This window comes from Mirounga leonina, unplaced genomic scaffold (assembly GCF_011800145.1).
Source record: "Mirounga leonina isolate KUSES-001 unplaced genomic scaffold, KU_Mleo_1.0 Mir_97, whole genome shotgun sequence".
Lineage (NCBI taxonomy): Eukaryota > Metazoa > Chordata > Mammalia > Carnivora > Phocidae > Mirounga > Mirounga leonina.
The window spans coordinates 2762021-2774533 of NW_023270889.1; the positions used below are offsets into that span (position 1 = coordinate 2762021).

The 12513-nt window shown below is 38.2% G+C and overlaps 1 protein-coding gene across 1 annotated transcript in view; it reads right to left on the reverse strand.

Moving 5' to 3' along the window:
* LOC118006533 (ciliogenesis and planar polarity effector 1-like) overlaps positions 1-12513 on the reverse strand; it is a 145687-nt gene that overhangs the window by 86037 nt on the left and 47137 nt on the right. Inside the window, 6 exon segments of the mRNA XM_034999214.1 lie at positions 2198-2498; positions 4926-5034; positions 5154-5312; positions 5471-5580; positions 6267-6405; positions 10518-10682. Coding sequence (XP_034855105.1) covers positions 2198-2498; positions 4926-5034; positions 5154-5312; positions 5471-5580; positions 6267-6405; positions 10518-10682 — 983 coding nt within the window.

Consider the following 12513-nt stretch of genomic DNA (forward strand, 5'->3'; position numbering starts at 1 on the left):
CATTCTGATTAAAAAAATATAACACACTAATACCAAAAGGGGGAAATTTGTGTTAAAAAAGACTGAAATGGGGGCGCCTGGGTGGCTCAGTTAAGAGTCTGCCTTCGGCTCAGGTCATGATCCCAGGGTCCTGGGATCGAGCCCTGCATCATGCTCCTTGCTCAGCAGGGAAGCCTGCTTCTCCTTCTCCCTCTACCTGCTGCTCCCCCTGCTTGGGCTCACTCTCTCTGTCAAATAAATAAATAAAATCTTTAAAAAAAAAAAGACAAATGTGTTTATAGAAATTTCACTTTTAAAAACATGAATTTTTGGGGCGCCTGGGTGGCTCAGTTGGTTAAGTGACTGCCTTCGGCCCAGGTCATGATCCTGGAGTCCCGGGATCGAGTCCCACATCAGGCTCCCTGCTCGGCAGGGATTCTGCTGCTCCCTCTGACCCTCCCCCCTCATGCTCTCTCTGTCTCATTCTCTCTCAAATAAATAAATAAAATCTTTAAGAAAATAAAAATAAATAAAAATAAAAATAAAAACATGAATTTTCTGGAAAAAAAAGGTCCACTAATAGGTCAGAATTTAGGAATATAAAGTCAATAAAAATCATAAGCCACCAATATACATCTTAATTTATCGTTTCTTGTTTTTTGCATCTGCCCCTTTCAGCCTTCCCCGTACAATGTGTAACAAGCAGGACTGCCCTCAAGACTGTACTACACAAAAGTTGGGAATTTTTTCTAAACTTTCTGCTGCTACTAAACCTGTTAGGCAAACCCTTTAACTGCCAATCATAATTACTTTTTAAATCTGTTTCCTTTCAACATGATCCTTAGGGAAGAACAGATTTCTAGTTCCCTCAGTAAAAGAAATAAAGGGTTCGTGTTAAGGCACCTGGACTGAAGGTGTCATGTCTCTTCTTATTAAGAAGGCACAGTAAGCAGCCTCCAGTGTATTCCACCAAAATTGCTTGGTGAAACAAGCACACCATTTATAATACTATTAGGTATGATTTAAGCAGACATTTATGTTTGAAGTAGATAAAATTATTTCATTTAAACAAGATTATGGTTGATTATATAGTCTTTCAGTCATGAAAAGGATAAACTACATAGCAGATAATGGAATTATAAAGAAAAAAATTTACCTAGAGTAACAGAAGTTTAAATGGTAAGAATTTCTAGACAATTTATAGACAAGTTTCAAAGATGAATGTGCAATTTCCTTTCCCTGGAAACCCTTAAAAATAATATTGCTGGGCGCCTGGGTGGCTCAGTTGGTTAAGCGACTGCCTTCAGCTCAGGTCATGATCCCAGGGTCCTGGGATCAAGTCCCGCATCGGGCTCCCTGCTCTGCGGGGAGCCTGCTTCTCCCTCTCCCATTCCCCCTGCTTGTGTTCCTTCTCTCGCTGTGTCTCTGTCAAATAAATAAATAAAATCTTAAAAAAATAATAATAATAATATTGCTAACTCAATAATCCTAAATTATTTAATCTAAAGATTACTAAAAAAACTAAAATGGGGTGCCTGAGTGGCTCAGGTGGTTAAGCGTCTGCCTTCAGTTCAGGTCATGATCCCAGTGTCCCTGCTCAGCTGGGAGTCTGTATCTCCCTCTCCCACTGCCCCTCTCTCCCTACTTGTGTTCTCTCACTCTCTCTCAAATAAATAAATAAAATCTTAAAAAAAACCCACTAAACTAAATGCCCCCCCACTGGACTCTAGAATTTCATCTACTTACCTGATTTTATACTATCAGGTAGCAAAATTATTTCATATCTCAATAATATTTTTAATGAATTTTCAAATGTACAGTTTCATTTTACACTCCTAACATCCTTGTGAGTCAGGGAGGGTAGCACTTATCATTCATATTGTTAACAATGCAATCAGTGAGGGACAAGAAATCAGCTTCTCTCTTGCATGAACATACTGGAAATATGTTTTTCCAAAGGAAGTGAATGCTTGCTATTAAGAGATCTCAACTGGGGGCACCTGAGTGGTCAGATGGTTAAGCGTCTGCCTTCGGCTCAGGTCATGATCCCAGGGTCCTAGAATCGAGCCCCATATCTAGCTCCCTGCTCAGCGGAGACTCTGCTTCTCCCTCTCCCTCTGCCTCTCCCCCTGCTGATGCTCCCTCTCGCTGTATCTGTCTCAAGTGAATAAATAAAATCTTTCTAAAAAAAAAAAAGAGAGAGAGATCTCCACTGTACCTTTGATAGACACGTATCCTACGTTTTTCTTCAACTGACAATGCTTCCGAGAAGCTGTCTGCTGTATCTGCGTCACTGTGGACTAGAGAATTCCCCAGTTCCGTGAGTGTGCTCCTGCTCAAACTAGTTCCTAGGGAAAACCTATCAAAACCTGGAACCTCAGCTGGTTTGTCTTCTTCAACTGGTTCCCAGATATTCATCTCAAAAGAACCTATATTTCTCTGCACACGTTTTAGGGCTTTCACTCTCACTTTATGTATAGAATGCATAATAACAGACATCATTTCCTCGGTTTGGGAACCTATAAGGGAAAAAACAAAAGGCCTTAGAGTAAATTAAAATGTTTCCATTCAAGGGGCGCCTGGGTGGCTCAGATGGTTAAGCGTCTGCCTTCGGCTCAGGTCATGATCCCGGGGTCCTGGGATCGAGCCCCACATCGGGCTCCTGGCTCAGCCGGGAGTCTGCTTCTCCCTCTCCCTCTGCCTCTCCCACTACTCATGCTCTCTCTCTCTCTCTGTATCTCTGTGTCTCAAATGAATAAATAAAATCTTTAAAAAAAAAAAAATGTTTCCATTCAAGACAAAGGGGGACCCAATTCCACTCCCTCCTGGGAACACGGAATCCAACTGATGACTAAGATTTATTTCCATATTCTTACAGAGCATGCTTTCTTCAGGATTTGTTAGAAAGCTATGTTCCGCATTTTGAAGTAGAATTGCAGAAGTTAGAGAAGGTCCATTAAAGAACAATAAAAGGGACAGAATCCAGACTCCATAAGACCATATGCCCTGGAAAACAAAAAATTAAGAAGTAATTTAACTATTTCAGGGCACCTGGGTGGCTCAGTTGGTTGAGTGTCTGGCTCTTGATTTCAGCTCAGGTTGTGGTCTCGGGGTCATGGGCTGGAGCCCCATCCAGGCTCCGCGCTGGGCATGGAGCCTGCTTGAGATTCTCTCTCCCCCTCTCCCTCTGCCCCTCTCCCTGCACTCACTCTCCCTCTCTCAAATAAATAAACAAATCTTTTTTAAAAAGAATTTAACTGTTTAAAAAATCAGATAATTACAGAAAGAATCACTATAATTTTTCCATTCCCGAGTGATAAATAAGAGAAAAGGAGTATAATTTTAGCCAAAGAAACAAGAACACCTTTCTGACTTCAAATAACGGGAAACAATAGGAAGGGAAGGTTTTCAAGGCTGCCTACAGAAAAAATCTTAAACATTATTATACATAAGCAGGACATTTTAGAGAATGTCAAAAAAGTATAAAGAAAAATATAAAACAAATATATTAATGCAATAATGTACAATCACAGGACATAACTAGACTTAAATACTATAGTTATTAAAAAAGAGGGTAATTTAGGGGCGCCTGGGTGGCTCAGTCGTTAAGCGTCTGCCTTCGGCTCAGGTCATGATCCCAGGGTCCTGGGATCGAGCCCCACATCAGGCTCCCTGCTCTGTGGGAAGCCTGTTTCTCCCTCTCCCACTCCCGCTGCTTGTGATCCTGCTCTCTGTGTCTCTCTCTGTCAAATAAATAAATAAAATCTTTAAAAGAAAAAAAAAAAGAGGGTAATTTGAATTCTTTAAAAATTTCCACATGTGAATGTATTTAATGTCACTGAATTGTATACTTAAAAATGGCAAATTTTATATTATGTATATTTTAACCACAAGAAAAAAAATTTCCACAAGGGCATCTTGAATGTATAGGATAAAATTAGCAATACAAATAACCATAAAGGAAGAGGAAGAATAGTTTTCTTTTTTTTTTTTTAAGATTTTATTTATTTATTTATTTTGACAGAGAGACAGCGAGAGAGGGGACACAAGCAGGGGGAGGGGTAGAGAGAGAAAAGCAGGCTTCCTGCTGAGCAGGGAGCCAGATGTGGGATCATGACCTGAGCCAAAGGCAGATGCTTAATGACTGAGCCACCCAGGCACCCCAAGAATACTAGTTTTCAATAAAATATCTGCATTATGCAAAGAGCTATATGCTCATTTTATATATCTTATTTAATCCTTTCTCTTTTTTTTTGAGAGAGAGAGAGTGTGCAGAGGGAGGGGCAGACGGAGACAGAGAGAATCTTTTTTTTTTTTTTTTAAGATTTTATTTATTTGCGAGAGAGACAATGAGAGACAGAGAGCATGAGAGGGAGGAGGGTCAGAGGGAGAAGCAGACTCCCTGCTGAGCAGGGAGCCTGATGTGGGACTCGATCCCGGGACTCCAGGATCATGACCTGAGCCAAAGGCAGTCGCTTAACCAACTGAGCCACCCAGGCGCCCGAGAGGGAGAATCTTAAGCAGGCTCCACGCCCAGCGAGGAGCCCAACATGGGACTCAATCTCACAACCCTAAGCCAAAATCAAGAGTCTGCCACTTAACTGACTGAGTTACCCATGAGCCCCTTAATCCTCTTTTAATACACATTCATAAAGTAGGTATTATTATACCCATTTTACAAATAAGGAAATGAGACCCATAGAGACTGAGAAACTTGCCTATAATCACACAGCTATTAACTGACAGAGCCATGACATGAAGTCAGCTTTGTCTGGTTCCAAAGCAAAACTGGTAATGGAGGAGTGCTTATTTCTGCCTTTTCATACTATCTTCAAAGAAAGGAGAAATGCATAAAAACATAAGCACCAGAAATTACATGCTTTCAAAAGAAAATGAGAATCTTCCATAATTCATCTATCAGGTATCTAAGAAATGACAAATACTACCTTTCACAACACAGTGTCTGAGTCTCTGCTGAAGAGAGTGATATTTTTCTCTTAAAGGAACCCTTATGTCTTCAGGATTGGGAAATGCTTTCACAAAAATTTCTGCTACCTTCAGAAAAATTAAAAAAGTGAGTTTTATAAGCAACATCATTCTTAATTAAAATAAAGCAAAAATCCTTTAAAGTCTCTGATTTTCATTTAGTTTGTTTTCACCTACATTCACATTACCTTTCTGATTGGTGGCAGTTCTCCAATAAGGCTCAAAATTAGATCCTGAATAAGTTCTTCAATATCAGAAAACCGAGAGAAGGGCAGCATTCTGTACGCCCACTCCACTGCACTGAGGCAGTGCTCAACCATACAAGAATCAAACTCCACTTCGAGGTCCTAAAAGGATATTGAGAAATACATTTCCTTTTCAATTTAGATGGAAAGATCAGGATGAGTTCAAAAGAAAGATTGTTATTAACAGTAAAATCTTCTATCAAGCAATAATTTGCCAAGTAATGTTTGTTCATTTCCCTTATTCTTGTGCAAGTAAATACCTTTTTTCCCTCCACATTTTCTCTTGCTTTCTGATACTGCCTGCAACTATAGGATAACTTATCACGAATATGTAGCATCCAACACAAAGCACAAAGTTCTCTGAAGCAACCTAAATCAGGAATGCAAATATGAAAAATTGGATGAGTATATACATTCATATAATAACAACTTCATCCCTGCTCATTTTTTCCCCCAAAATAAATGTCCTTATTTTGTTGATTATAAAAGAAACATATGTTCATTGACAACACCTTATATAAAAGTCATGAAAATCCTTTCAGAATTTTTATGTACATTATTCTAGAATATTTCATGCATGGGCAGTTGCATGAAAATATTGAAAACATTTTTAGAGTAAATAACTTACTCTATTTACTAGAAGTTTACTTGCTTTAAGCTTCATCGCGTATTGTAGATAATGTTCAAAACCAATATACACAGCTCTTAATACTGTATAGTTAATTTATTTGGAAAATCCCTTATGATAGGCAATTAAGTTTAAAATTTTTCAATACTAGAGACATACTTTCCACTATTAAACAATTTTTTAATTAAAAGCAATAAAAGTACACAAAGACATATATAATCATACTATGTATGCTGTGTTGAACCTAGGTCTTTTTTTCATTTAATGTATCCTGGTTATCTTTCCATGGTGGTAACATACACATACTGTCTTTTCATTGCCAATATAGTATTCCATTGTATAGAAACTTCCCCAAATCAACTGTTTATATTATATCATTATTAATATTTGGGCCTAATTTCTAAGCAAGCAGTTCATTTTGGACAAACCTATTGCTTTAATGGAAACTTCATCAAGCTTGTGGTCTCCAGCTGCTCCAGGTCGAAAGAATGCTATACCTCCTTTACAGTAATTAAGTAATGACTGAGGGAAAGGACTCAATGAAGGAAGGGACCCTTTCATTCGAATCTGAAAGAATGACAGAATATGTTAGTTATCAGTGATCTAAATCTATTTTTGAGGAAGCTATAAAGGAACAAACAAGGCAGGTAAGATAAACCATATAGAATGGAAAACACAGCATGGTTCCTATACTATGTAAGAAAATATCCCTGAAATGAGCTGTACTTTCAGAAACTTAGCTCACAAATTTAATTCAAGAATTCACTAGGCTAGGGACGCTTGGGTGGCTCAGTTGGTTAAGCATCTGCCTTCAGCTCAGGTCATGATCCCAGAGTCCTGGCATCAAGTCCCGCATTGGGCTCCTGGCTCAACAGGGAGCCTGCTTCTCCCTCTGCCTGCCGCTCCCCCTGCTTCTCCACTCTCTGATAAATAAATGAATAAATAAAATCTTTTTTAAAAAAAAAAGAAAGAAATTCACTAGGCTAGATCACAAAAAGAGAAAAGAAGATTTCAATCAAATTTTTTTCATCACTCAGTTTTGCCTGTATAAAAAGAATTTAATGCTATTTGTCCTGACTTTCCCCAAAGGCATAATAAAGGAAAAAAAGATATTTAAGTATCTCTCATCCAAAACAAAACTATGTGCAGTACCTAAAAATAAATACAACAAAAGTTATATCTACCTATATAATTTTTAAAAAACTTAAGTGACAGAATTAGAAAGTCACCATCTGGCAACTCCTAATAAAGTAATGACTCCAGCAAGGATAATCAATAAATGTTCAATTAGGTAAAAAGTTGCTGGGCTGAAGGAGAACATGAGTGGGTAAAACACAACCCAAACTCATGAATCCCTCTTACCATCACTAAAAGTGAGATAAAAAGTCCTGTGTGTCAAATGATATGATGCAACAGGGAAGTATACCATACCATTTATGAAGGACCCATTTCTAAGAAAATGTGAACCTGATCAAGCCTCTGTACCTCAATGAGTATAGAGTAATTACTAGTTTATGGGGAAATAAAAGGAAAGAGGAATAAATTAAATGATACTAAATGGATAAACTATCAAACACATGCAGAATATGGTACAGGACAAATTTCTCTACAAATCAACAAGAGAAAAGAAATTAAAGGAAACTGCTACAGAATAAAAGAAAAGGAATCTAAGAGACATAAACCTGAAAACAAAAGGATTAGCAGCAGGTTTGTAATCTACTTTCTCCCTCTTCTATTCACTTCCATAAAGACATGATCTTATCAAATCCCCTTGTAAGCATGCTAATGACAGACTTCTTGTCAAACAATTGAACAGTATTTACTAGATGTACAGAGCCTAGCTAGGTTGGTTATTATAAATAAACGTAGCATGCATGGATTTATGGAGTATGGCTCACTGAAAATGTCACACAAGCTATATAATTAAAGAGATATAAAAAAGGAGATGTTCAGTAACTGATACTCTTTTGCGTCATGATGTTAAACAGAGGCCAGATCACATTCTTCCACAGCAAGAAAAACCTTGGGAACAACATATGCAATTGCAGGTTTCACCTGTGTCTTTTAGTTATATCCTTGAAATCATTGGTATAAAGTTTGATCCTGGGTAAGTCTGTTGATTCTTATGAGTCAGACTTGATAATATAGTCCTTCCTATAATCTCATAACCAAACATGGGTGAACTTCAGTTGGACCTTGATTCCAAAAAACCTACTTTAAAAAAAACATTTTCAAAATCAGGGAAATTTTATTATGGACCAGGTGTTAGATATTAATAAGGAATTATTGTTAACATTGGCATAAGAGTATGGTGGTTTTAAAATATGTCCACAAATCCTTTAAGACTCCTCCCTTCAGAGGTAGAGCCTAACTTCCCTCACCTGGATTGTAGATCATTCTAAGTAACTAGTTTCTAATCAACAGAATACAAAGTGGTTGTATTGATTTCTGGGAATAAATCACAAAGGCATCATAGCTTTCGCCCTGCTGTCTTTTGAATCACTTGCTCAGGGGAAGCCTCTTGCTAACAACCAGCACAAACTTCTTAGCCACACTCAAGAGTTTCTTGTAATCCGATCTCTGCTCCCTGTCAAGCGTTCAGATTCCTACAGCAACAGTCCATATTTTGGTATGCAACTTAATGAGAAATGTGATTTTTTTGCTTTCATGAATAAAGACCTTATAATTTTGGTAGCAACAAGTGTTCCACCATTCCAACCAATTTAGAAAACATCAATTTACTACAACCAAATTTGTAATTAGATTATATGCCCAATAAAGTATAAATGAAGGAGGTAGGGAAAACAGCAATATAGGGAATCACTTATAAATCATTAATATTTCTGTAAGAATGGATCTCCACATTTTTGGTATCTCTCCCAAGATCAATAAATTCATGGGCTAACAATAAAACTATCACATAAATTGGAGGAATAGTGAATTAGAGGGAATTTATGGTCCTTCTGTATATAGCCCAGGGGTTGATAACAAGCCTTAAAGATAAGCCACAAGTCACACGAGGCACTGGGCAATCAGAGTAGCAATGACTACATACAAAGGCTCTAGTCGATGGCCTGTTATTCCTAGGAGGCATGTTTTCAGCTATGTCACTAAAGTCTTAACGCTAGCTGAATTAGTTAAAGCTGGATTAAGTGAGATTACTGTCAGGATTTGTACATAAGATCAAACTTCTATGCAAATCTAATTTTCAACTTCATTGTAGAAAACTGTTTACTTAAACAATTTTTAAAATGAAGTTTCCTGGGCGCCTGGGTGGCTCAGTTGGTTAAGCGACTGCCTTCGGCTCAGGTCATGATCCTGGAGTCCCGGAATCGAGTCCCGCATTGGGCTCCCTGCTCAGCGGGGGGTCTGCTTATCCCTCTGACCCTCCTCTTCCCTCTCATGCTCTCTGTCTCCCATTCTCTCTCTCAGATAAATAAAAAAATAAAAATAAAAAATCTTAATAAAATGAAGTTTCCTATAATAAACAGGCTCAGTAGATCCTGAAACTATTAAAACCAATCTTTCAATAACACAGGAAAACTCTTCGCCCTTCTTAGTAAACATGCTTTAAAAACAACTTTGGGGGGGCGCCTGGGTGGCTCAGTTGGTTAAGCGACTGCCTTCAGCTCAGGTCATGATCCTAGAGTCCCAGGATCGAGTCCCACATCGGGCTCCCTGCTCAGCAGGGGGTCTGCTTCTCCCTCTGACCCTCTTCCCTCTCATGCTCTCTGTCTCTCATTCTCTCTCTCAAATAAATAAATAAAATCTTAAAAAAAAATAAAAAATAAAAACAACTTTGGGATGACAAGATACAGAAAGGGTACAATTTCATGTTATATTTTTATGGTAGCTGTAAGCAAATTTTACAAACCTTTCTTTCTAAAAAAAAGTCTAATTTTCAAAAACAACTTGGTAACTTCTCAAAGTCTAAAGGTTCCTACTAAAAAAAGTTGTAAATTCTTGTTTTAAATATAATCAAGGGGGCGCCTGAGTGGCTCAGTTGGTTGAGTGACTGCCTTCGGCTCAGGTCATGATCCTGGAGTCCCTGGATCGAGTCCCGCATCGGGCTCCCTGCTCGGCGGGGAGTCTGCTTCTCCCTCTGACCCTCCCCCCCTCTCATGTGCTCTCTCTCATTCTCTCTCTCTCAAATAAATAAATAAAATCTTTAAAATATATATATATATATAATCAAGGGCTGGGGCGCCTGGGTGGCTCAGTCGCTTAATCATCCAACTCTTTGATCTCAGCTCAGGTCTTGATCTGACGTCTTGAGTTCAAGCCCCATGTTGGGCTCCACACTGGGCATAGAGCCTACTTAAAAACAAAAACATTTAATCAAGGGCCAAATTAAAGATATTCGGGGCTAATAATATTTATTTCCACATTTCATAGAAACAGACAACAGGCCTACAAAGGACTTGCAGCTGGATAAGGGACATATGAGCAGATGTCCCGTCTGGCCGCACATCAGGTAAGGATGCAGCTATGGCTCAGCTGAAGTCAGTGTAGAAGGGGATGACAGGCTTGCTTATTATAAACAAACCTGAAATCTATGGATTTATAGGGTAGGATTCCTTGGGAAAATGTCATGATTCTAAGTATTTGTAAATATGAAGAAACAGTAGTAGATTTAAATAGTTTAACATAGCACATAAGTGACTAAGACATTTCCAAACCTTTTGCATGACTTTTCTCGCCCATCTCAACTGCAAGATGTACCACTGTGCCACAGGAAAAGAACACCGAGCTGCCCGGAAAAGCAAGAGGACCCGTTGAAGGATTCCAGACACCTTTTGGCGGTTCTCTTTCTCAGCTTTTAAAAGAAGATCATCACCATCTTCCTGAAAAAAATAAAACAATTAATTTTAGTAGCTAGTAATATGAAATTTTAAAGGGTTAAAGTGAAAATAAATATAGTGTTTCTCAAACGAAAATGTTCCTGGAGATTTATAAGGGAAATTTTGAGGGATGGCCTTAGAGATTTCAACTATAGCTATTTCTAGTGTCAAGGAAATATTTCTCTCATCTCAGTGTAAAGGGCTAAACTGACCCTAAACCCAAGTCTTCCCTACAACAGTTAAAACCCACCACTCCTGACTCCAATGGTACTAATGGACTGCCAAACAGAACCCTGCATTCTCCCTAGCCAAGAGTCAATCTCAGTATCCTGAGGGAGAGAAATACTGGGGGAGAAATACTTCTACTGTTTTTCTTTCTCCCCTTCCCCCTCCCTCTGGACATGGACAAGGTATCCTTAGAAGCTGCTGGTGGCCACCCTGCTCCCACAAAGGGAGCCAGCCTTAAGCTGAAGCTAACACCTTAGAAAACAAACTAGAGAGGAAGAGCTCCAATCTATGCTAACATAACTGAGTCAGAAGTTACCCTACTACTGGGCTTCTTAATTATGCCAGCCAATTTGGACCAAATTTTCTATTATTTCCAACCCAAAGAGTTCTAATTGATATAAAGTGATTTAGAGTGATATTTAGAAATCCTACCACTGAGGATTATTTTAATAAAATGAATCACTACTAAGGATCATAACCACTCAAACTAATATTAGCATAGCATATTCCAAAAATACCTTAAAATGCTATTTCTAATTTCTAAGCCAATATACTGAAGACTCAGATGTGACAGAAAAGACCAATTACTGAGAATACAATGGACTATTTATCCCTTCCATATATAACATATTACATTTGAAATATCAATAAATGAAATATTTTAACCTACTGAAACATAATCTTAAATATAACAGATTAGAATAAAAACTCTTAAAAAAGAAAAGAAAAAACTAGATACAGAGAAGTTGCTAATACTAAAATAGTAAGTAGTAGGGCGCCTGGGTGGCTCAGTTGGTTAAGCGACTGCCTTCAGCTCAGGTCATGATCCTGGAGTCCCTGGATCGAGTCCCGCATCAGGCTCCCTGCTCGTCAGGGAGTCTGCTTCTCCCTCTCCCACTCCCCGTTTGTGTTCCCTCTCTCGCTGTGTCTTTCTCTGTCAAATAAATAAATAAAATCTTTAAAAAAATAAAATAAAATAGTAAGTAGTAAAGAAACAATATCAGAATCACTTCAAAATATTAATCAGATGTTAAAATAATTTATAAGTAAATAATGTGCATTAATACTTTAAATCTTAAAACCAGCTAATTGTAATGTCATGAGAGCAGAGAAAAAGTTCCTGAGAGGAACACCGTATTGCTATTTGTGACAGAACTATCAACTGAATAGTGCAGGAGAAAAAAATGACCTATCAAATAAAAAATAAATAAATAAATAAATAGTCTTTCCAAAGAGGCAGACAATGAGGTGAATAAAAGACTGAAATAATGTATGGCTTCTAAATTCTGACATTCATTATTTGTTACCCTAAACAAATGTCTATTTTTTTAAAACCTGGATATAGAGAACGTTCTCTTTTGTTTTGTTTTTTAAGATTTTATTTATTTGACAGAGAGAGACACAGCGAGAAGGGAACACAGGCAGCGGGAGTGGGAGAGGGAGAAGCAGGCTTCCCACCGAGCAGGGAGCCCGATGTGGGACTCGATCCCAGAACTCTGGGATCATGACCTGAGCCGAAAGCAGACGCTTAACGACTGAGCCACCCAGGCGCCCTCTTGATTTTATTTTATTATTGCAATAATTTTAACATTTATTGACTGCTTAC